This window comes from Cervus elaphus, chromosome 14, assembly GCF_910594005.1.
Source record: "Cervus elaphus chromosome 14, mCerEla1.1, whole genome shotgun sequence".
In the NCBI taxonomy this organism is placed as follows: Eukaryota; Metazoa; Chordata; class Mammalia; order Artiodactyla; family Cervidae; genus Cervus; species Cervus elaphus.
Window position 1 is genome coordinate 40,806,329 of NC_057828.1, and position 23,248 is coordinate 40,829,576.

At 40.0% G+C, this 23,248-nt stretch overlaps 1 protein-coding gene across 2 annotated transcripts in view; it reads left to right on the plus strand.

The window, feature by feature from the left end:
* The first annotated feature begins 2,289 nt into the window (after nucleotides 1-2,289).
* LOC122708156 (dimethylaniline monooxygenase [N-oxide-forming] 1-like) overlaps nucleotides 2,290-23,248 on the plus strand; it is a 33,693-nt gene continuing 12,734 nt past the window's right edge. For both annotated transcript variants that reach the window (XR_006345028.1, XM_043924311.1), the window contains exons 1-3: nucleotides 2,290-2,423; nucleotides 9,177-9,314; nucleotides 19,959-20,147. Coding sequence is in view for 1 of the 2 variants with exons in the window: in XM_043924311.1 (XP_043780246.1) it covers nucleotides 9,183-9,314; nucleotides 19,959-20,147 (321 nt within the window). In the remaining variant the exon portion in view is untranslated. The remainder of the gene's footprint in view (nucleotides 2,424-9,176; nucleotides 9,315-19,958; nucleotides 20,148-23,248) is intronic.

Below are 23,248 nucleotides of genomic sequence, written 5' to 3' on the forward strand. Positions count from 1 at the left end.
AGTGGGTTGCCATTTCCTTCTCCAATGCATAAAAGTGAAAACTGAAAGTGAAGTCGCTCAGTCATGTCTGACTCTTCGCGACCCCATGGACTGCAGCCTGCCAGGCTCCTCCATCCATGGGATTTTCCAGGCAAGAGTACTGGAGTGGGGTGCCATTGCAATTAAATCCTCTGAGCCCAGAAAAGACACTTGCTACTTTGGTTCACAGTTCACTGACCAGAACTAGTCACATGTTCCCAACCAACCACTAAGGGGCCAAGAAGTTCAATCCTGCCATGTACCCAAAGGGCAGAAATTCCAAGTTACTCCCTAAAGAGCACCATCATCCACCAGTTCAGTTTCTTAGGGCCTAGGTTTGTTTCAAAAAGGGGCCCAGATAGATTTCACCATTCCAAGGCCTCAAGTACAACTAATTGACAATAAACCCTAAAATTAGAAGAAAAAAAAATTGAAGGTGCTGTTGAAGGCCAGTGTTTTCATTTTTAATTACTTTAAGTTTCTTGATAATTACGGAAAATAAGATGTTATGATCAATGGCTAGGTTTATACACAACAAACACTATAAAGTTTTTGTTTCCACTTATGTTAGCAGCTTGCCTGGTAAGGCCCTGAGACCTCCTTGGTGGGAACCAAGGGGGATGTATAATCAAGGTAAGTGCTTAAGTACTGGGGTTTGGGACACTGATCGTGTCCCTGGTTCTCAAGGTATCCATGACTCAATATCAAACATATTTTGATTTTTAAAAACACACTTGAACTAGTAGTAGTCTTGAAGCCTTAATTTCGGGGTAAAAATTAAAGCTTTGAAATCATCCAGATACTATCATCTTCATAGCTACAGGAAGGCAGCTGAGCTCAAAAGCCAACAATGCTGTTTCGGTGCCAAGACTTCAATAAGCCAGAAACAAGGCAAAGGGTGAGTATTGTGAGCCAGCAACAGACCCAACAATACCAAAGGCCCTCTGAATGTAGGGCTAAAGGCTGTAGTGAAACTGTGTTGAAAATCAAGGGGGAAAAAAAAAAGATTTGTCTTTCCAGAACCTTCTCCATGTTTCAGTCATACCAATCTGTCTTGGAGTTTAGTCTCTGTACCTGTGGAAGTCATTTCAATATTGTAAATCAAAAATCAAGACACCTTATCTGGTCTAGCAATAGCATCATCATCATCCCCATCACAGCCATCTGCAACGTGTGTACTATGTACAAAACTCTATACAGATTGTTTCATCCAGTCCCCACCACAACTATATGAGGCAAGTATTAGTATGCTTATCTTAAACTGAGGAAATTAAAGGTTTATAAAGTTACATAACTTCCCCAAGATTACTCTAATAGTGCCTGGTGAAATGTTACTTAAACCCAGGACTTTTGATGCCAAAGATTGTGCTCCTTCCATATATTTGTTATATTTCCCAAGTGCCTTGGCAATCATTTGCATTCATGTCTTTAAAGATGGGAAGATGGGATGGACATTTACATACTACTACATATAAAACAGATAACTAATGGGGATTTACTCTATAACAAAGGGAACTCTACTCAATACTCTGTACTGACCAATATGGAAAAAGAATCTAAAAAAGAGTGGGTATATGTAAACGTATAACTGATTCCCTTTGCTGTATGCCTGAAACGAACACAGCATTGTATATCAACTGTACTCCATAGAAATTGATTTTTAAAAAATAATAAAAGTATATAAATAAATTAATTAACACAGAAAAAACTGAATACTAATATGGGTGATGTATGATTTGGAAACAATAAGCATTTTCTCTAAATGAGAAATGCATCAAAATGTTAAAACGTGACTCTTCGGTGTAGCAGCTGTTGCCATGATTGCCTTATTTTATTTACTCCATCCTCTTTTAAGAATGAAATCTAGGAACAATGAATATGCTGCTATGACTCCCTAAAATAATTTCTCTTTTGCAGGGAAAAGAGTAAGTCTAAAGTACATATCACCAGTATTTATCTTAGCATTTCACTGTTGCAATTAATCAAGTTAAAACATAAATAATGGCTAAACTTAGATTGCAAATTCTGCATAACATTCCTTATCTCCTAGAACAGGGTTCATCCAGTGTACGCGGGATGCCTAGGACAACACTGGCTCTGGATCATATAGTTCAATTTCTGCAAACTCTTAACTGAGGCTGGGACTTGGCATCAGGAATTTCAAGTACATAAAGTAAATAACCAGATATAACCTCTGATTCTTTTGATTTAGGGAGGTGGGGCCCAGATTTTTCCTGTTTTGTTATTGTGCTTCAGGACAGAGTCACCTCACCAGAATGCCACTCCCTTGGTCTGTGGAGAGCTATAAAGTCACTCCCCCTCCCAAAGGACAAAGAGGGGTAAATGCTTGAGTACTTGTAACGGGCCGGTAAAGTCAGATAGTATCAAGTCTTCTGTGTACACTGGTAAGTACATTGCTGGGTAGACTACTAAGTGGTTAATCAAGGGGAAAACGTGTATTCCTAATGCAAAGGGAAATCAGTACTTTTTCTTAAGAGCTTCCATTAATAGCTTCTAACTTGGTGTCAGACAATGCTTTGGAGGTTTGTCTACCAAATGTTGGCATGAGCTCGGAGACAGGGGCAATGACCCCTCTCTTTTGAATCTGACCAATTTATGTTGCATGTTGTCTTTTTTTCACTCAGTTAAATTCACAGGAGTGTAAATTTTAAGAGTTTCAAAACTCTCTTGTAAATATCCAGTTGAATGCCATCTGATTTACAGATGGAGAGACTGTCTGTCCTTTGTTATTTGCTAGCTTCCTCTCCAGTCAAGGGAATATCTGTGGCCTTGTAACTGGTATGGCGAATTTAGAACCTGGCAGAAATTTTTTTGTCAGGTGGTTGTGTTTCGGAAGAGGCTGAAGGAGGGGGGAACAGCTGCTGGGGGTTAGAAATCCCAGAGGATGGCCCTGCTCTAAGCCAAGTTTCTCACAAGTTTGTGTTTGGTTGTTCCCAAGGGCTAAGTGTACCCCCTCACTCACCCCCCAACTGTCGTTCAACTAAATCTACTATCTCTGATTACTCCTGAAATGAACAGCCCCCTAAGGATATTGTACCATTGTAGAGTCTGTGCCAATATTCATTGCTAAGAGGATGTATATGTGTGTATACGCCCATGTGTGAGAGAGAGGACGAGAGACACAACATGGGACAGAGAGACAGAAAGAGAGAAATGGGAAGGGGCGGGTGGGTAACGTACAAATAAAAGACTGGATACAAGCCTGTCTGGCTTCCCTGGCAGCTCAGAGGTAAAGAATCTGCCTGCCAATGCAAGAGATGAGAGTTTGATCCCTGGGTTGGGAAGATCCCCTGGAGAAGGCAATAGCAACCCTCTCCAGTATTCTTGCCTGGGAAATCCCGTGGACAGAGGAGCCTGGTGGGCTACAGTCCATGGGGTTGCAAAAGAGTCACGACTTAGTGACTAAACATGACTTAGCGACTGAACACAACTTAGCCACTAAACAAGAAGCCTATCAGCACCAGTGAAGATGGCTTCCTTTGAAATACATAGATGAGTCACACCAGAAACCTTTAACACTGGTTAACTGCTGGACTAGGTATAAGATAGTTTGCATTTCTTGACACCAGTAGATAAGGTATCCTGATCAATTAAAATATATTCAGAGGAAAGACTATAACCCAGAGATTCCCAAACCTCCTAGGTTCAAGGGGCTCTTTAGTGTGCAAGTAATTTTGTCATGGGGCCCCCAAGCTATAGCTCCTCTTATTAAATAGTCACATCCAAACAACTTGTGTATTTCTGTTCTTTGTATTTGTATTTGTATTCTGTTCTCTGTATTTATACTTTTGTTATTTTTCAATCAACCTTGTAGTTGTTCGAAATAATAATACACAAACTTAAAGGAAAATGGTATTTTTATTTTATACTTGAATAATCGCAATTACTTAATAATGAGGTGCACACAGCACTGCTCAACTCTTGGAATCAGATCAAATATTCATTTCCTGTTCTCCCTCAACTGTTCACTTTGTAACATTGCAAGAGTCAGAAACCTAGCTTTGCAAAGATGTTACATCATGAAATAGAACACATCCCTATCTGATATAAAAATTGTGAACTACCTCCAGCTAATACTTCGGTATTCAACAGACATGGAGTATTACTATGCTTTCCTCAAATTTTTAAAATAACTCAGTACCTCTGCACACAATTCTGGGAATGACAGCCCTAGCTTCATGTTTTAACCCCCTATATCATCCTAATAAACCAACAGAGGCACTCAATCTGACTACGGTACATTATATTTTTGCATCTTACTTCTTTGAAGTAGAGGCAGTGATGTAAAATGCTTAGGAAAAGACTAGTGGTTTGTTTGTAACCCCCATGGTTAAAAATCAGTGACTTGGATGCAACCGACAGTAATTTCTCAACTCATTTAGCAATTTTGTGTTGCTTAAGTTATTTTGTTTGATGGTTTTTATAAACTCACTTTCATCCAGTGGACACTTCACCAATTTGGTCATACTTTTTATTTTTATTACTTTTTTCATATTTAGTCAGCTTTGAGGAGGCTTTCTTCATTGAAATAATAATGATGATGGTGATGATGCACTGCTTCTAAAACCTCTGGTAAAGGAATGGCCAAATTTTTATTGTATATTCACATTAGAAATAATAGTATTTTTAATAGTCCTTTTGCATTAGCATGTGAAATAACACTAATCAGTGGCATTAGAGTATTTTTCACCTTAATAAAATTTCCTACTCTGTTATCAATCTTTGTCTAACCTACAGCAGTCACTGACTAGAAATTATTTTTAGTTAAAAGAAATAATAAAAGCAGATAATACTTTTTCTAAAAAGCACTTATTAATTTTTTAATCACTTTGGTTTCATAGAAGTATCAATACTTGAAGGAATGATTGGAAGCATTAATTTTCATTAGCATGTGAATGCAGTATTTACCTTGAGTGCATATGTGCTCATGTATTCTCATGTTTGCTTTTCCAAGCATGAGAACAATTCATGTGAGACTATGGAAACACACCTAGTAGATCTGAAATGAAAACTTAAAGAAATAAAAAGAAAAGTCCTGAAGGGTGATTTGAAACCTACTTTTTCTCCTTTTATCTTTTTCTCTCTTTCCCTTTCTCTCATCATCAATTCTTTTATTTCCCTACTCATTTCCTTCACTTGCTAGAACACAATCTTTAGCTATAGTTGCCTCAATTCTCTCTTATTCCAAATAAATAAACCCAAAATTATCAAGGCAGATATCTACAAAAATATCAGATTCAAGAAAATGTTCCTGAATATGTAAAAATAACATAGCAACTTCTATTCTGAGATAAGAATGTCCCAAGTACTATGGTAAAGTGTTTTACACATCTGTTGATTCATTCCTACAACAGGTTCAACTTCTAGCTTTACTTTTTATTTATTTTTATTGAAATATAATTGCTTTACAATGTTGTGTTAGCCTCTGCTGTACAATGAAATGAATCAGCCATATGTATACATACATCACTTCCCTCTAGGGCCTCCCTCCCTGCCCTCCCCCACATCCCACCCATCTAGGTCACCACAAAGCACCCAGTTGAGTTCCCTGCACTCTACAGCAAGTTCTCACTAGTTATCTATTTCACATGTATCCAGTGTATTTTAACATATTTACTGTAAATATGTTCTTGCCAGGAAAATCCCATGGACAGAGGAGCCTGGCAGGCTACAGTCCATGGGGTCATAAAGAGTCAGAAAAAATCACACACATACACAGCAACACGCCAACCAAGTGTATGTATGTCAACCACAACTAGCTTCATTTTAGAGAGAAGGAAACTGAGACACAGAAACAAATTACTTGTATAACATCACACTGCTGGCAATTAGCCAACACGAAACTGCCAGCTCAGGTCTGACTCCCAACTACCCTACTTTCCCACAAAAAATCCACAGGGCTGTTTACTTCTCCAAAAAGGCTGGCTGCATCTGGCCCACACCGAGTAGCAGTGATGACCTGGGGAGGGAATTTCTATGGATTGTACATTTGATAGAAAGTCATTTTGAGGACAGACTGTCTGACCCAGGATATTAGCTCCCAGAAGGTATTTACTCAATTATTTTTTTAATTAAAAAGATATAAGGTGATGAATTAATTCATTTTACCTGTCAGGAAATCAACCCATTGCCATTTATGCAACTACTAGTCCAAGCCAAGCATGCAGCTAGATGCTATGAGAAAATTAAGAGACAAGTCAAAGAAAATGGCCTTCTGTGAAGAAACATATAAGCTTATGCAGAAAGAAGACTAAACACATACAATTCAGTGAATCAACAGAGTAATGTAGTCCCCTCATGTGGGGAACAGGCTATTTCTTACAGGAGTCAAAAGAAAAGCCCTCCTGAGAGTCAAGCCTCCGTAAAGTCAAGTGGTCATGATGCCTCTATGGCCAATCTCTGGCCCTTACTCTCACTGCTACCTCTCTCTGGAGGGCACTTCCTCCACTCCTCTGCCCACTGGAATTCTTTTCATCATTCAAAGCCTGGAGCAAACAGTACACTTCTGTCTTGCTTTCCCAACTCCCCAAAGTCAATATTAACACCTCTTTCATCATGCTCTTGTTGCAAAGCACACATGAAACATATCTCTGTGTTAGCACTTGACACAGATTGTGGTATTTATTTTCAAATCTTACTTTCCCACTGAATGATAGCTAAAGAAGGCATTATGCCTTATTGATTCTTTTGTACCCCTGAATACCTTGCCTAGGGCTTAGCAGCATAGAAGCCCCTCATTGAGTGTTTGAAGGGTAATTAATCAGAAGATGAATCATAAAATCTGGCTTGAGAAGACCCTATAGGGCATTAGATGCCACCCTCCACATTACCTACAAATTTCCTACTTACAAAATCTCCCCCAAAAACCATCATACAGACTGTCTGAACAAAATAAATAACAGAGCTTGAAATGTTGGAAAGTGCTTATATTGACCTAAAATTTGCCTCCCTATAACATCTTCGAATCCATAATTGGCCATAATTCTTATCCGTCCATGATGATTCTTCAAATGTTTAAAGGCAGATGTTTAAAGTACTGTGTCAGGCCCTTGGAATAAGAGTCAGTACAGATACTCTCTTTTATAAAGTGAGCTCAAGGCAATTCCATCAGCAGCTAGAGCATGACTTCCCCCAAAGGGAACCCACTAACTTTCCCCAGTAAATCAAATCCAGTTGGAGCAAATTGGCTCTATAACACTTGCACATGATACCTAAACAAATGAGCCTTTTCATTTCACTCAAGAAATATTTGTGGGGACTTCCTTGGCAGTCCAGTGGTGAAGAATGCACGTCCACTGCAGGCGGGCAAGGATTCAATCCCTGGTTGGAGAACTAAGATCCCACATGCACAAGGAGTAGCCAAAAAAATAAAAATTTTAAAAACACATATATATTTTAAAAAAGAAATATTTGGGGGAGCTAAGCATCAATTACATTATGTTCCAAGTGCAGCCCTAGACCCTGGGGTCACAGCAGAGTACCAACCAGACGAAGTCTCTGTACTTGAACTACTACTCTGGGTCTCAATCCTGAAAAACAAAAGATGTATATTCAGTTTTGTGGAACAAGCTCATCTGTGAGACAAGGAAATGCAAATGTCCAGGAAGATAGTATCTTTGAGGTAATTTTGCATCTACTCTTTGATCCATCTGGTTTAAAATTTTACTAACTTAGGGAGAGGAAAATGTCACAAAAAAATTTGGGGGCATAACACCTAAAATCACATGATAAAGAGTTAAGCTTGTGCGTATTGACCAAAATGCTATAAGAATTTAAAGAACAGAGGCTCAGTGATGGGAAAGGCAAACCGGAAGCTGATTTAGGGAAATGTTTTTATACTTACAATAGCTTCTATTTATTGAGCACTTTCTATTGTGTGTTTTTATTGAGTGTCCCAGGAGCACTTCTAAGCCAACTGCCATGTGTTGTTGACTCACTTGATTCTAACAAAACCCTGCAAGGAAAACACTACTACTTTCTTCCCTTTTTATGATACACAGAGGAGTAGAATAATTTGCCAAGGTCACAGACAATGTGGTCCAGAGTCTGGTTGCTTAACCCAGGGGTTCCCAGCCCCCTGTGGCCTGTTAAGAACCCGGCCACACAGCAGGAGGTGAGTGGAGGGTGAGTGGGCAAGCAAGGATGGTGACTTTTCATCTGGCCCTGGCCATTGCTCCCCATTGCTTGCATTACCGCCTGAACCATCCATACCTCCACCCGAATCCCTGGAAAAACTGTCTTCCATGAAATCATTCCCTGGTGCCATAAAAGTTGGAGGCCACTGGCTTAACCAGTACATTATATTGCCTCTCATCATTCGTACAAGTTCATGTTAACTCATGGCCAAAGTCAGATACCCTTCCATCAGTGCCAACAGTGACACGATGGTTTCCTAGAGGTGAATCAGGACTCTGTGGAGACAAGAGGAGAATTCTCCATGCCTACCTTTCCAGCCCACGCCTTCTCTCTCCCACTGGTGACCATCCACTGGCAGCAGGGAGGAGAAGGACGACAGCGCAGCTGGGATGCTGGCAGTTTGCCAGAGTCAGGGAGCTGCCCAGGGCAGTGTTATAACAGCACCCGTGGTGGCCACAGTGTCTTGGCTCTGCATCTCAACCCCACTCCACCAGCTTCTAGGTGACCTTGTATCACATCTCACCAATCTGAGATTCGATTTCATGTGTTCATAAAAAACTGAGTTTGCCAAGGTGATCCTTCCCCGGTCTCCTGCTCTATTATTTCACTCGAGGGTTTGTGGAGGAAGGCTGGGGGCAGCAGCACAGTGCAGAACGCAAAACTCCATGTACTAAAGAATCCAATTTCAGCCGTTCTGCCAAAAGCCGCAGGCTTGACAACTGTACTGTTATTTAGAACCAGTTCTGCGTGAGGGGGTGGGAACATACGAAGCACAGGGTTAAACATTTCCCTCCTCGCATTCACAACACCAGAAACCAGCTACCGAGGATTCAAAAGGATCATAGCGGCTGTACTAGTTTGCATTCCCACCAACAGTGTAAGAGGGTTCCGATCAAATCCCTTAATCTTTCCAATTCTTTTTCCTGGTTCGCTAGAGCAGCCAAGGATGGGGTGGGGCTTTCACTTGCGAATAAATGGTTCTGCTTCATTGCCCCACACAGGACAACATGGCCAAACGAGTTGCGATTGTGGGCGCTGGGGTCTCTGGCCTCGCTTCCATCAAGTGCTGTCTGGAGGAAGGGCTAAAGCCCACCTGCTTCGAGAGGAGTGAAGACCTTGGGGGGCTGTGGAGATTCACCGTAAGTAGGGTTTCAGTGACTTTGTTGTGTGTCTGTTGGAAAAGGGTTGACTGGTGCAAAAAGAGATTGAATTTCTTCCACAAGGGCTGGCGCCCATGAGAAGGAGCTAGAAACATCTGCTGAACAGGGGGACAGAAAAGGCCACTGAAAATGATTTTTTATAAAAAGAAGCAGGGCACAGCCTGAATTTGGGTGGGAAGTGTATCAGCTGCCTTATAAACTACACCCAAAACCAAGATAAAGAAAGTTGCCCACGAAGGGTAGAAGAGGATGAAGAGGCTGAGACAAGCCAGGAAAGCTCAGCACAAGGGAGGATAAGAGCAGAACTCTGGGGGTCTGAAGCAAGAAACTGCAGTGTGGGGGCAACGGTATGAATACAGTGCAGGGATTTCTGCCTCTGCCTGCAAGACTGAGCTGCTTATACCAACTTCTTTTTCCAGCCCTGCTCTATCTGAAGTAAAGCAGCATAAGACTCAGTGTAGGGGGAGTTCTGTGCTCAAGGTCTTGTGGTCCGGCAGTTCCAATCCATGCCAAGAACAATCACAAGTAAAGGAAGTGAGTTTGGAGAATTTTTTGTTGCTGGAGGAAAATAAAAGTAATATTCTCAGGACTACAGTATGGATTGGAGAAGGGAGGAGGGAGGATGGAGGAGAGGGAACTATAAAGCCCACCCTTGACTGGCCTGGGACCCAGGAGAATCACAGGGGCCCTGCTGGAGGTCACTGAAACCCTGTGAACTCCACGGCTCAGCCAGAGAGTTTTTTGCATCAGATTTCCCCAAACCTCCTATTTTTCCTTTTTCTCAGGAGAACAAGAACATTTCCCATGAGCTTTAAATGTGCTAAGAAGAACGATGTCAGGAAGAATGAAAAGGAGCAAGGTGTCAGATATTCTTGCCTCAGAGCCCCTAAGAGACTAAGAGAAAGACCTAGCATTCTCTTATTATAGAAGGGTAGAACTCAGAACAGGAATAAAGCACTCATTTTCTAATTCAGTGAGCAAAGCTCCAGAGAGGCCAAGGGTGCTAGTTTAGTCCCAGCATAAACCAGCTTGGCTCACATAAAGGAAAACTGCATATCTTGAAATGTGTCCAACCACCAAATGTGACCATCGATGCACAGAGACCTCCCTAAGGGGCCTAGGGAAAAGAGAACTTCTGTTCCTAGGATTCAAACCACATACATTCCAATAGACAAGCAGAACCTGACATGTATGCCATAATTCTAGCCTCTCATGGCCATTGAAGACATTGCTAATCAAACACTATTAGGACTCAGGGACTCATACTCAGATGTTTGCGACTCTTTAGACTGTAGCCTGCCAAGCTCCTCTGTTCATGGGATTTTCCAGGCAAAAATATTGGAGTGGGTTGCTATTTCCTCCTCTAGGGGATCTTCCCAACTCAGGGATCAAATCCATGTCTCCCATGTCTCCTGCATTGCAGGAGATTCTTTACCTCTGAGACATCAGGGAAACCCAATCAAACACTATGCCCTCCCCCTAATGAACCTCAGAATCCTTCTTAACACAATACCCCAGATTAGCACTAATTATTCTGATGGATTAGCATTAATCCATCAGAGTTGAGAGCTGGCTTGCAGATAAAACTGCCAGAATAGAGGGACAATTAGTAGAGTTGTTTGGTTAAAGTAATCTCAGTCATAGCAAAATGTAAGCCCAGAGACCTTGGGATACCAGAGAAAAATGCCCCTTATGTCAATCACATATATCCAATTATTAACACACTAAAAGACCATTGATGAAGAATCAAGAGAAATATGTCTTAGATCCATCTCTGCCCAACTGGCTATGTGATTGGGCAGGTCAAATACCTATGCACAAAGCACTGTGATGGACACAAAAATAAGAAACAGTCATCCTGCCCTGAGGAGCTACTACGAGACTGATAGAATAAGGGCAGGATCTTACAAGTCGGGAGCAGTACTCTGGGCATTTAAATGAGGTCAGGATTACATCCACTTGCGGGAAGCCAAGGAAGGCTTCATGGAGGAGATAGTGTGTGATGGACTCTGGAAGATTTCAACAGGCAAATGAGATTGAGTGGGAAATACCAGGGAGGAGATTGTAAAGAAAAAGTACTGTGCTTGTTGGAAAATAAAAATAGCTTATTGGTATGTGGGCTATGTGTAAGAGAAAACATGGAAGAAGAGGACAGTGGTGGAATGTTTGAGGAACCACACTCCATTTAGAAGGAGCTTCCCTGGTGGCTCAGCTGGTAAAGAATCCACCTGCAATGCAGGAGATGAAGGAGATGCCGGTTCGATCCCTGGGTGGGGAAGATGCCCTGGTGGAGGGCATGGCAACCCACTCCAGTATTCTTACCTGGAGAATCCCATGGAGAGAGGAGCCTGGTGGGCTACAGTCCTTAGGGTCAAAAAGAGTCAGACACAACTGAAGCAACGATGCACACACACACGGACTCCATTTAGAAAACAATGGAAATAAGCAGAATTAATATGTCTTTCTTTGCGGCTGTTGTGTTTGTTTTGTTTGCATGATAGGAAGACCCATATGTGTTTACAGGTACTTGGATGACAGGAAATGATTGAATACATTAGTCCAAATTGAGACAAAATCCTAGCAGAAAAAGGAAGAAGTAGAATTGCAGACCCAAGTGGAAGGATTTGCCTTGGGAAAGTGCAGAGGCATACTTTCCTTGGAGACAGGAAAGGAAGGAAAAATGGACATGGACAAGAGATGCTAAGGTGGGGGAAAGAAGACACAGGAGCAAACACAATGGAGGCCTCAATTCTTTCAGGAAAACACGGCATCTGTGGGGGCTGAAGAAGTCAGGGTGGAGAATGAAGGAAAAAAGAGGTCACTGTGAGGCAAGTGATAGCACATCAAAAGGATGATAAAGAGGGCAACCCAGCAGTAGCCTAAGTAAAACGGTACCCTACTAACAACTCTTTTCAGTCCCCACTACCTCATCTGTAAAATGAGAACATGGAGTCAGTTTAAAAAATAGATAAAAGCTAAATTACTAGGATCTTGGGAGGCAGGAAAAATCACCTCCATCTTCATTCAGCAGCCCTCTCTTGATACAGAAGCCTCTTTAAGGCACCTCTGTACTACCTGGAGATTCCTCTAAAGCCTCTAAACTAAGTGACCTTAAAGGGAACTTTCAGCATGCTATGAGTCTCCTGAGTCTTTCTAGAGACATCCCTTCCAGCTCCTACCCCAGCAGATACACACACACACACACACAAGATGGTTAGAAATGTCTTTGCAATCAAAGCAAGTGGCACATTCAAAACCTGTAGAATTAGAGAGTCTGTCCAGCCAAGGGCTGTCCTTGCCACAAAATGTACAAGGGTTATCTTTAGGACCTGTTCTGGGTGGAAGGGGCCACAAAGCAAAAATAAACAGGCAAACTGCAGAAACCTAATAAAACAAAAATGGAGAAGGTTTCCATTTACAAATGGAGAAATGCCCTCAACATTACAGAGATTATGAACTACTGCAGTTTAACCCAGTATTCTTGTGGGCATAACTCTGGCCTTTTCTAGACCATAGTCTTAAAGAGGAAGCAGACAAAGGTTGCAACGGAGAAGAAAGCCCATCATTCATTGGGGCGGGGGAGGGGTTGGCAATGTTTCAAAAGAAAAGAACCCACTTGTGAGCACCAACTCCAGTGGCAGCAGGAGGTAAGTGTGGAACATCTGTTCTACAACCAACTCTCTCAGACTCTTGAAAGGGAAAGGAGGCTTAGAACAGTAACGCTAAAGGCTGATTATTCAACTGTAGAGGAATAATTGAAGAAAAACGTGCCAGGAATTATCCTGTCGCTCATAACTAATATTACTCTTAGAGTGTTTTAGGTTAGGAAGAAGCCTTGAGAAATAGCCTTCATGTAGAACCACACTGACATCATCTAGAGGTAATTATACCATGCTGACAGAAAGAGATGGGAATGCCAGACCACCTGACCTGCCTCTTGAGAGACCTGTATACAGGTCAGGAAGCAACAGTTAGAACTGGACATGGAACAACAGACTGGTTCCAAATAGGAAAAGGAGTACGTCAATGCTGTATATTGTCACCCTGCTTATTTAACCTATATGCGGAGTACATCATGAGAAACCCTGGGCTGGATGAAGCACAAGCTGGAATCAAGATTGCTGGGAGAAATATCAATAACCTCAGATATGCAGATGACACCAACCTTATGGCAGAAAGTGAAGAGGAGCTAAAAAGCCTCTTGATGAAAGTGAAAGAGGAGAGTGAAAAAGTTGGCTTAAAGCTCAACATTCAGAAAACTAAAATCATGGCATCTGGTCCCATCACTTCATGGGAAATATATGGGAGACAGTGGAAACAGTGTCAGACTTTATTTTTGGGGGCTCCAAAATCACTGCAGATGGTGACAGCAGCCATGAAATTAAAAGAGGCTAACTCCTTGCAAGGAAAGTTATGACCAACCTAGATAGCATATTAAAAAGCAGAGACATTACTTTGCCAACAAAGGTCCATCTGGTCAAGGCTATGGTTTTTCCAGTGGTCATGTATGGATATGAGAGTCAGACTGTGAGGAAAGCTGAGCGCCGAAAAATAGATGCTTTTGAACTATAGTGTTGGAGAAGACTCTTGAGAGTCCCTTGGACTGCAAGGAGATCCAACCAGTCCATTCTGAAGGAGATCAGTCCTGGGTGTTCATTGGAAGGACCGATGCTGAAGCTGAAACTCCAATACTTTGGCCACCTCATGTGAAGAGTTGACTCATTGGAAAAGACCCTGATGCTTGGAGGGATTGGGGGCAGGAGGAGAAGGGGACAACAGAGGATGAGATGGCTGGATGGCATCACCAACTCGATGGGCATGAGTTTGAGTAAACTCTGGGAGTTGGTGATGGACAGGGAGGCCTGGCGTGCTGCGATTCATGGGGTCGCAAAGAGTCAGACACGACTGAACAACTGAACTGACTGACTGACTGACTGACAGAAACACATTCTGCTTCACCCTTCACATCTCTGTAACAATAATCCTCCCCTGGAAAGACATTCTTCCTTCTGTGCATCAAAGTCTTTCCCTCCACACATGTATCCTTTTGCTTATTCCAGTTATTGAGCACCCACTATGTGCCTTGTGCTGTGCTGTACTTAGTCGCTCAGTTGTATCAGACTCTTTGCAATCCATGGACTATAGTCCACCAGGCTCCTCTGTTCATGGGGATTCTCCAAGCAAGAACACTGGAGTGAGTTGCCATGCCTTCCTCCAGGAGATCTTCCCAACCCAGGGATCAAATCCAGGTCTCCTGCATTGCAGGCAGATTCTTTACCAGCTGAGCCAGCAGCAAAGCCCACGAATACTGGAGTGGGTAGCCCATCCCTTCTCCAGGAGAACTTCCCGACCCAGGAATTGAACTGAGATCTCCTGCATTGCAGGCGGATTCTTTACCAGCTGAGCAACCCAGCAAACCCATGAGGCACCTTATGTACCACATATTTTTGGATTCAGTGAGGGCAATGATTAAGTATAATACTTCACCCCTTAAATCATTGAAGGTTTCTTTAGGTGTATTCAGCCTAACTCTTACAGGGGCTGAAATGATCTGTTAAATGGGTACCTTTTTACTTCTTCTTAAAAATTTTAAGTTCAGTAATCTTAGTAGATTTCATTTTATTCATATATTAAACAAACATGTATTGAATTCATATCATCTTGGAAGAGATCCACCTGATAGGCCCCTACCCTCTCATGGGATTCCTCAAGCCTTCTCTGAGGTTTCCACAGTCTGCCTGTGCTGTAGATCTGAAGACAGATCTATAGACTGTGGACAGAGTATAGGCTGTCTGACTATAGGGAAAAGAAGTGACAAAGTAAAATGGGCTCTGACTGTTCAAAGGAGAGGAAAAGAAGGAAGTAATTGTTCTTGAGAACAAGAGCTGTGAACAACCTAGCTCAGGGTTCCCCACACTCAGCAATGAGAGAAAGTCTCTATGTGTCTATATAGTAGTCACTTTAATTATCATTTTATATCCATTTTTTAAGTGAGGAAGGAGAGACCTCTGACCTGACAAAGCTTTCTTCCCATTGCCAACAAGCTTCTCTGGAGGACACAGAACTTGAGAAAGTAAATCTCCATGGTAATTGTAGAAGAATAATGCAAAACAGTTAATATTTTTTCAGAGCTTACCAGGCACTGTTCTAAATGCATTAGAGCTATCATTTCATTTTATCCTAGGGTTATGTATACTATTGTTATTCCTATTTCGAGAGGAGAAAACTGAGACACAGAGAACTTAAGAAAATTCCCAAGGCCACCCAGCTAAAAATGTTCTGCTTGAATATGAACCCAGGCTGTCTGACTCCAGGACCTGTGCTGTCAAAAACTATACTCCATTCATTTCTAGAGTCTATGCCATAGCTCAGGAATAAGGGTACGCAAATCCTGGACTGTTCATGAAATCCCATGAAGTGTTCTACTGAATATAATGTCCTTATTATTGTATTGCAGCACCAAGTGAACCAAGAAACCAAAAACCCCTGCATTCTTGCCCTTATTATTTCCCCTTTCCCCTCCTCTCATCCAGGCTTCTCTGGTGGCTCAGACAGTAAATAATACACCCACAATGCGGGAGACCTGAGTTCGATCCCTGGGTTGGGAAGATCCCCTAGAAAAGGGGACGGCTGGCTACCCACTCCAGTATTCTGGCCTAGAGAATTCCATGGACAGAGGAGCCTGGCAGGCTACAGTCCACAGGGTCACATGTCCATGTCCAAAAGTTGGACATGACTGAGCGACTTTCACATACACACACCTCTCATTCAGTTGCCCCTTCAAGACAAAAATGTTTCCCCTAAGTGCCCTGAACAATTCTCAGGAAAAACATGCGTCCACACACAGCATACCATGGCAACTGGCAGACTAACACGGAGAGAATGCCAAGAGTGCTGCAGCCAGGGGTCCCAGGGCCTGGGAATCACTGGGACATATTTCACTGAGGCAAACCCTGGAGGGGAAGGCTCAGATCTTGCAAACCTCATTCCTAAGTGCCATGGACCTGTAATCTCTGTATATACCTTAAACACACCAGACCTTGTGTTTTTACCAAGAGAAACAAGCAGAGGAGGAAAGAGACAGAGCATGTTGGATTCCACCCTAAAGGCTGACATCTGTAATACATTCTTTCACAATAGGCTTCAGTGTTACCTGTAAAGTTCTCTTCTTCCTGCCTTTTCAATTATCTTCCAAAATTTTGCAAAACAAAGTTGGTTTTGGTTTTTTTATTTTCTATTTTTGTTTGTGGGTTCAATTGTTTTAAGGTCTCCATGGCTTCATGACTTATCCAATTTCAGTGCATCTCCACTGCTCTTGACATCTGTGATACATTCTTTGACATTAGGCTTCATTGTTTCCTGTAAAGTTCTCTTCTCCCTGCTTTTACAATTATCTTCCCAAATTTTGCAAAACAAAGTTGGTTTTGGTTTTTTATTTTCTATTTTTGTTTGTGGGTTCAATTGTTTTAAGGTCTCCATGGTTTCATGACTTATCCAATTTCAGTGAGTTTCCAATGCTCTTTGATTTTTAAACATGCCATTACCAAATGCTTTAAAGTTTCTTGAACTATTTTTATGCAAGTCTTTACAACATGATATTATACACATCTCTACCCTTCTTTAACAGTGTATATTCCAAATTTATCCTTTTATTATTGCTAACTAGAAATCATCAGTATTAACAAAGTATTATTTATAATATGATGCTCTCAGATGCCAGAGAAAAGTGAATGAGCTTTGGTCACACATTAACTGATCCCAAAATGTTTATAACTGATGTTTCTCTCCTTACACTATAGTTGTTTCCCTTGCTGTTTGCTCTTACTTCTTGATATTACAGCTCTTTAGAGCTATTCGCATTCTCTTCATTCCTATAACCAAGAAGAAACTTGATCATGTTTAACAACATCAAACCAACACTAAATTTAGTTCTAATACCTGGCTTCAAGTTTAAGGATGGTCTAAAGCTGTGCTGTCCAGTAAGATAGCCATCAGCCATATGTAACTGTGGAATGTAGTCGATTTGACTAACGAACTGAATTTTTTATTTCATTTCATTTTGATTAATTTTAATTTTAAAACCAATACCTAATTCAGTTATTGGAAAATTTTTACGCATTTGTTAAAAATTTTGGTATGCAAATCCACTTTTTCCAGTGAAAATGTAGCATTTGGATTCAGATTTGTAAAATATACACTAGACTTAAAACAATATGAGAAAAAAAAGTTCATACTTCATTAAAAATTTTGATTGATTACATATTGAAATTATAAAATTTTGAAATCATTGAGTATCCTCTCTACCTTTTTTAATGTGGCTATTGGAAATTTTTAAAGTACATGTGTGGGCTACGTCCCACTCCTATCAGGTAGGACTGCTGTAAAGTCTTGTTACTCAAAGCATGGTCCATGACCAGTAGCTGTGATTCTCGAGCTGTGGAAAAGAATCAGGTTTGTTTGTTTTAATTTCCAAGGAAGTATAGACAATTATATTTGTGACATACAATAAAAAGAGCTATAATAAGGTGAAAATGAAACAAAACATAAATTCAAATTTCTTTGAAAGTCTGTACAAAGCAATTACTGTAGAGAATTACTATTGTACTTGTAACTTTTGCCTAACAAAACATTATGTGTGAAATACCAGTTCTCCATTAAACACTTATAGGCACACTTTCTCTATGCATTGTACATATTAACACTTAAGGCTTATAATGTGGTAATTAAGCTTGCTTCTTGTTTGTCATTTTATCTATAATCTGGATTGGATGGGGGACAACACTCCTCCCAAGACATAACATATATCTAAACCGTTTCTAAGTTTTGTTTAACAGCACACATAGAGAAATGAGGCTCACAGAATATAGGAATGAAATAGAAGAAAAAAATTCAAACCAACCTCAGCAAGCTCAGGATATTCATTTTTTTAACTGCTATCCAAAATGAAGCAAGTGGCGCTGTATTTTTAAAACTTATCTTCAGTCCTTTATCAGTAGTAGTCATTTCTGACCATTTATTCTATAAAGTTATAATCAAATATCAATTATATTCCAAATAAAATAGCTTCTAGCTTTTATGCACTTTTGGGTAGCAATTTTCAAACTAACCTTGAAATGTCACACACTGTAATGGAGTCCTACTCACATGACTACTACACAGTTCAAATCCCACACAACTCATCACATGACTTAGACAAAGCCAAGATGGATCCCGTTCATCACTAAAGAGTCCACATGCATGAATACTGAACAAAGTCGAATTATTGCTATAAAAGTTTTGAGATGCTTACCCTCAACTTCTGTATTTACATTGTCATAAACTGGTAGCAAAGAGCTCATACCAGTCTGGCTCTTTGAACCAGTCTGGCTCTTCCTACAGAATAAAAGGTCAGGATTTAAATGGTCATCTTTCTCAGAAGCCATTTAGATTCTAGTTTTCTAGATATGTTCTGGATAAATGAGACTATCAGATGTGGAGCCACAAATAAGCAAGATAAGGTGAACTCATCAGTTGATGAGATCTGTATCATTAATCCAAACTACAAAGATATGTTATAATTTTATTTTCTGTTAGATTCACACCTTTTGAGGGAACAAAGTACGTCCTCTCCATATGTGAGGTTTATGTTCACGTTTCTACTTATTCATAAAAATAACTTTTATTCCACAGGAAAAAGGAACTATACATATTCAAGATGACAAATAATATTAAAATGCCAAGAACTTTCCCACTGAAATTAGAACAATCCTTTATAATACATCCAAAAAACAGACAATGTATATACCTAACTGAGTAACTAAAACTGCCCACTATTCAGCCTTGTAGTATTAGTTGTCTGAGATGTTGTTATTTGCTAGTTATTTAAGTTCAAACCTGGATGGGAAATTTTTTAGCATTTTACCATTTGCAGTTGTCCAGTCTGGAAACCCTTGACCTGCTTCTTCTCCCAAACCTTAAATCTAATCAGTTTCACAATCCTATGCGTTCTAGCTTTCTGCTACCTAACAAATCCCATCTCTTTCAGTTTCAGCTGCCATTGCTTGTGCTCAGGTTCTCATTGGCAATTGTGTGGATTTGTGTTTCAAGTTCTCAACTAGCCTCATTCCCTTCCTTTCCGGATCCCTTTATCTTTTGTAAAACCAGAATTATCTTTTCAAAATTTAATACAAATCAATCTCTACAAAATTCAAATTCCTTAATTTTAGATACAAAATCCTTCATAATCTGAATGCCCTTTCTCCATAACCCTTTTGCCAATACCTCATGAAATCAACATACCTACCAACCGTTCATCATCTAGAAACTACTTTCTGAGTCTGGTGTATTTCCATATTCTCCTTTATTTTGCAGTGATACTGTGTAAATCTAGACAGGTAAGTTTATCCTATGTTTGTTAGCACATAATGATGAAATTGTAATTCTGATCATGATATTCATCATTTTTCAAGTTAAGTGCAGGATACCAAATCCCATTAGGAAGTAGGAGGTCGCATACATAAATTGTCTCGGTCACCTTAATCTTAGTCAATGTTTCAAATGTCTAAAAATTAGTATTCATTTCATGTGTGTGCACGCAATATGCACACATGCATACATACTCATTTTCATGCACTGCTTGTATAGGAACATGTTGAAGAAGGCAGAGCCAGCCTCTACAAGTCTGTGGTTTCCAACACCTGCAAGGAGATGTCTTGTTACCCGGACTTTCCATTCCCAGAAGATTATCCAAATTACGTGCCAAATTCTCAATTCCTGGATTATCTCAAAATGTATGCAAACCGGTTCAACCTCCTGGAATGCATTCAATTCAAGGTAAGAAAGGCACAAAACATCAGTTAGCAGTCAGGAAATATTTCCTACCTATTTTGTGTCATCTCTCTCTACCTGGGGCTCTATAAATGAGAGAATGAACTGGCAAGACCAATGACACCTCGTTGGATTCTTTTTCCCCTTTTACTTACAATCACCCTAAGTAAATCTGGAGGTAGAAATGAATATTTGGTCTAAGGATTCATGTGTAGAATTTTTTTTAGTTTGCAATGCTTCCATCCAAGTATCCAAGTGGACCTTAAAAATATCAAACTGCATTTTCAGTTTGGGCCAAATACCTATACACAGGGACATTGAGAACTTCCTACCAGCTCCTAGGTTCTCCCTTTTTACTGTCCGTTTATAGAAATGGATATGTGCACTGGCTCATACACAAGAGAATCTCACTGTTTGAAGGAAAATTTTTCTAGATATCTTTGGAATTAGAAAAAATCTTTGACATTGTTCTTCTCATTGACCATACCCACCTCCTTTCCCATTTTAGGGGAAGAGACAGGAGGTAGGTAGAAAGACAGAAGCAAATAAATATATCCTCTTTCTTTCTTCCTGTTTTTCCTTTCTCTGCAAGAAACACATGAAAATTCATGTGATTCTCTTCTCCTATTGCCCTCCCTATAAGAGGTAGGGATGGTTAGGAATTCATGGAGAATTACACAGAAAAATTAACATGAGTGGAAAGATTGACCAAAACAAGTAGCACGTAAGATTCACATTCACAACCTTTAAAGTATGCCTGATCAAAATGAAATCACTATCTTGAAGAGATATCTGTATCTCCATATTCATTACAGCATTATTTACAAAGGCCAAACTATAGAAATAACTTGTGTCCATTGATGGATAAGTGGATAAAGAAATGTGATAGATGATTAATAGGCAAATAGACAGACAATGGAATATTGTTCAGCTATGGTAAAAAAAAAAATTCTGTCACTTGCAAACACATGGATGAAACTCAAGGGCATTATACTAAATGAAATAACTCAGAGAAAGACAAATTTGTATGATCTCATTTATATGTAGAATCCAAAAAATAAAAAGGGACCTTCCCTGGCAGTCCAGGAGTTAAGACTCTGAACTCCCAATGCAGGGGGCATGCATTCAATCCTCAGTTGGGAAGTTAAAGATTCTTCTTGCCCCTGAAGCATGGCCAAAACAAACAAACAAACAAAAACCCAAACTCACAGAAATAGAGAACATACTGATGGCTGTCAGAAGTAGGCTAGGGAATAAGGGAAGGTGTTCAAAATGTATAAACTTCCAGTTATAAGGCAAATTCATTCTGGAGATACATTCTATATTGTGTAAATCAATTCTGGAAATGTATCGGTAATTATAGGGCTTCCCTGGTGGCTCAGAGGTTAAAGTGTCTGCCTGCAATGCGGGAGACCCAGGTTCCATCCCTCGGTCAGGAAGATCCCCTGGAGAAGGAAATGGCAACCCACTCCAGTATTCTTGCCTGGAGAATCCCATGGATGGAGGAGCCTGGTAGGCTATAGTCCATGGGGTCTCAAAAAGTTGGACACGACTGAATGACTTCACTATTGGTAATTATTCCATACTGTATATTTGAAAGTTGCTAAGAGAATAGATCATGAAAGTTCTTATCAGAAGAAAAAAATTGTAACTATGTGGGGTGATAAATGTTAACTAAACTTATTGTGGTAATCATGTTATAATATGCACACATGTCTAAATCATTAGGTTGTACCCTTTAAACTTCTACACTGTTATATGTCAATTATATCTCAATAAAACTGGAGAAAATTAAAAGTACTCAAGTTGTCCAAAGACTATTTCATCCCACTTCCTTATCTTCCATGGGATAGAGTAAAAATAAAACTACCATAATCAATGGATATACTCCACAAAAATATTCTTTAATGTATCAGAATTTCTGAACCTGAAGCATTTCCTTTGCTACATGCTTTCCAAGCCTGTTTTAAAATAACTTAAAAACATATAAAACTGGATGTTCACCAAAGTTTTAAGAAAGTACACGCAAGCAGCTGTCTGTGAGAGGTTTTGTTTTGCCTTCCTCTCTATACATTTCCAAGTTTTCAATGATAAATTCAGCATTTTCAAGATAAAAATAAATTTTATTTTGAATGATCTTTTAATTAGCTGAAAATTTGTGCTTTAAAAAGACGATTGCTAATACAAATGTAGACCCCAACAAGCACTTCAAGTATGATAAACTAGACAGTGAACCATTAAGTGGGACTTGAGAAGCCTGTCCTCTTTGAAACCTGAAGAGGAAAATGAGGCAGCAAAGTCTCTTTTATGCTTTTAAATTTGACTTGTAAATTTCTTTTATATATTTTCTGAATCAGAACCTAGTACCCATGGACATACATGTACTCGAAGAGAACAAAAATAGACTACAGTTGACCCTGGAGCAACATGGGTGATTAGAGGTGCCAACTCTGCACAATGGAAATCTCCCATTTCCTCCATTTTTGTGCTGTCTCTGCATCCACAGTTCCACATCCATGGATCCAAACACTTATGAATCCTGTTTACTGTAATATTTACTGTTTTTTAAAAATCCACATATAAGTGGACCTGCACGGTTCAAACCCATGTTGTTCAACAATCAACTGTATTGAAATTCAGACAACTCCACAGAAATTCACCCATAAAATGAGCACTCTTCCATAGTTCCCTCAGTCTGGGCAAACTTCAGTACCATAGCCTATAAGGCCTTTCATAAGCTAAGATACTTGTGACCAGATTTATATTTTCAATTATATACTATCCATGTCTCTCTTAAAGGAACGGTTGAAAAGAACTGTCTCTTGAGTCCCTTTGCTGTTCACCTGAAACTAACACGCCATTTTTAATTGGCTATACTCCAATACAAAATAAAAAGTTTAAAGTTGAAAAAACAGAGTTGTTTCTGTAAGAACTAGATACGGCAGAAAAAGAACTTTAAAAACACAGAAAGACCTGTGTTATAGTCTTGGTTCTATCACACATTGTGAGACTTGGAGCAAATCACTTAAAATTTTTGGACCTGACCACCTCTCTTCAATACCCCTATACAACTCTAAGTTTAGAATACTTCCATCCAGAAAACTGTG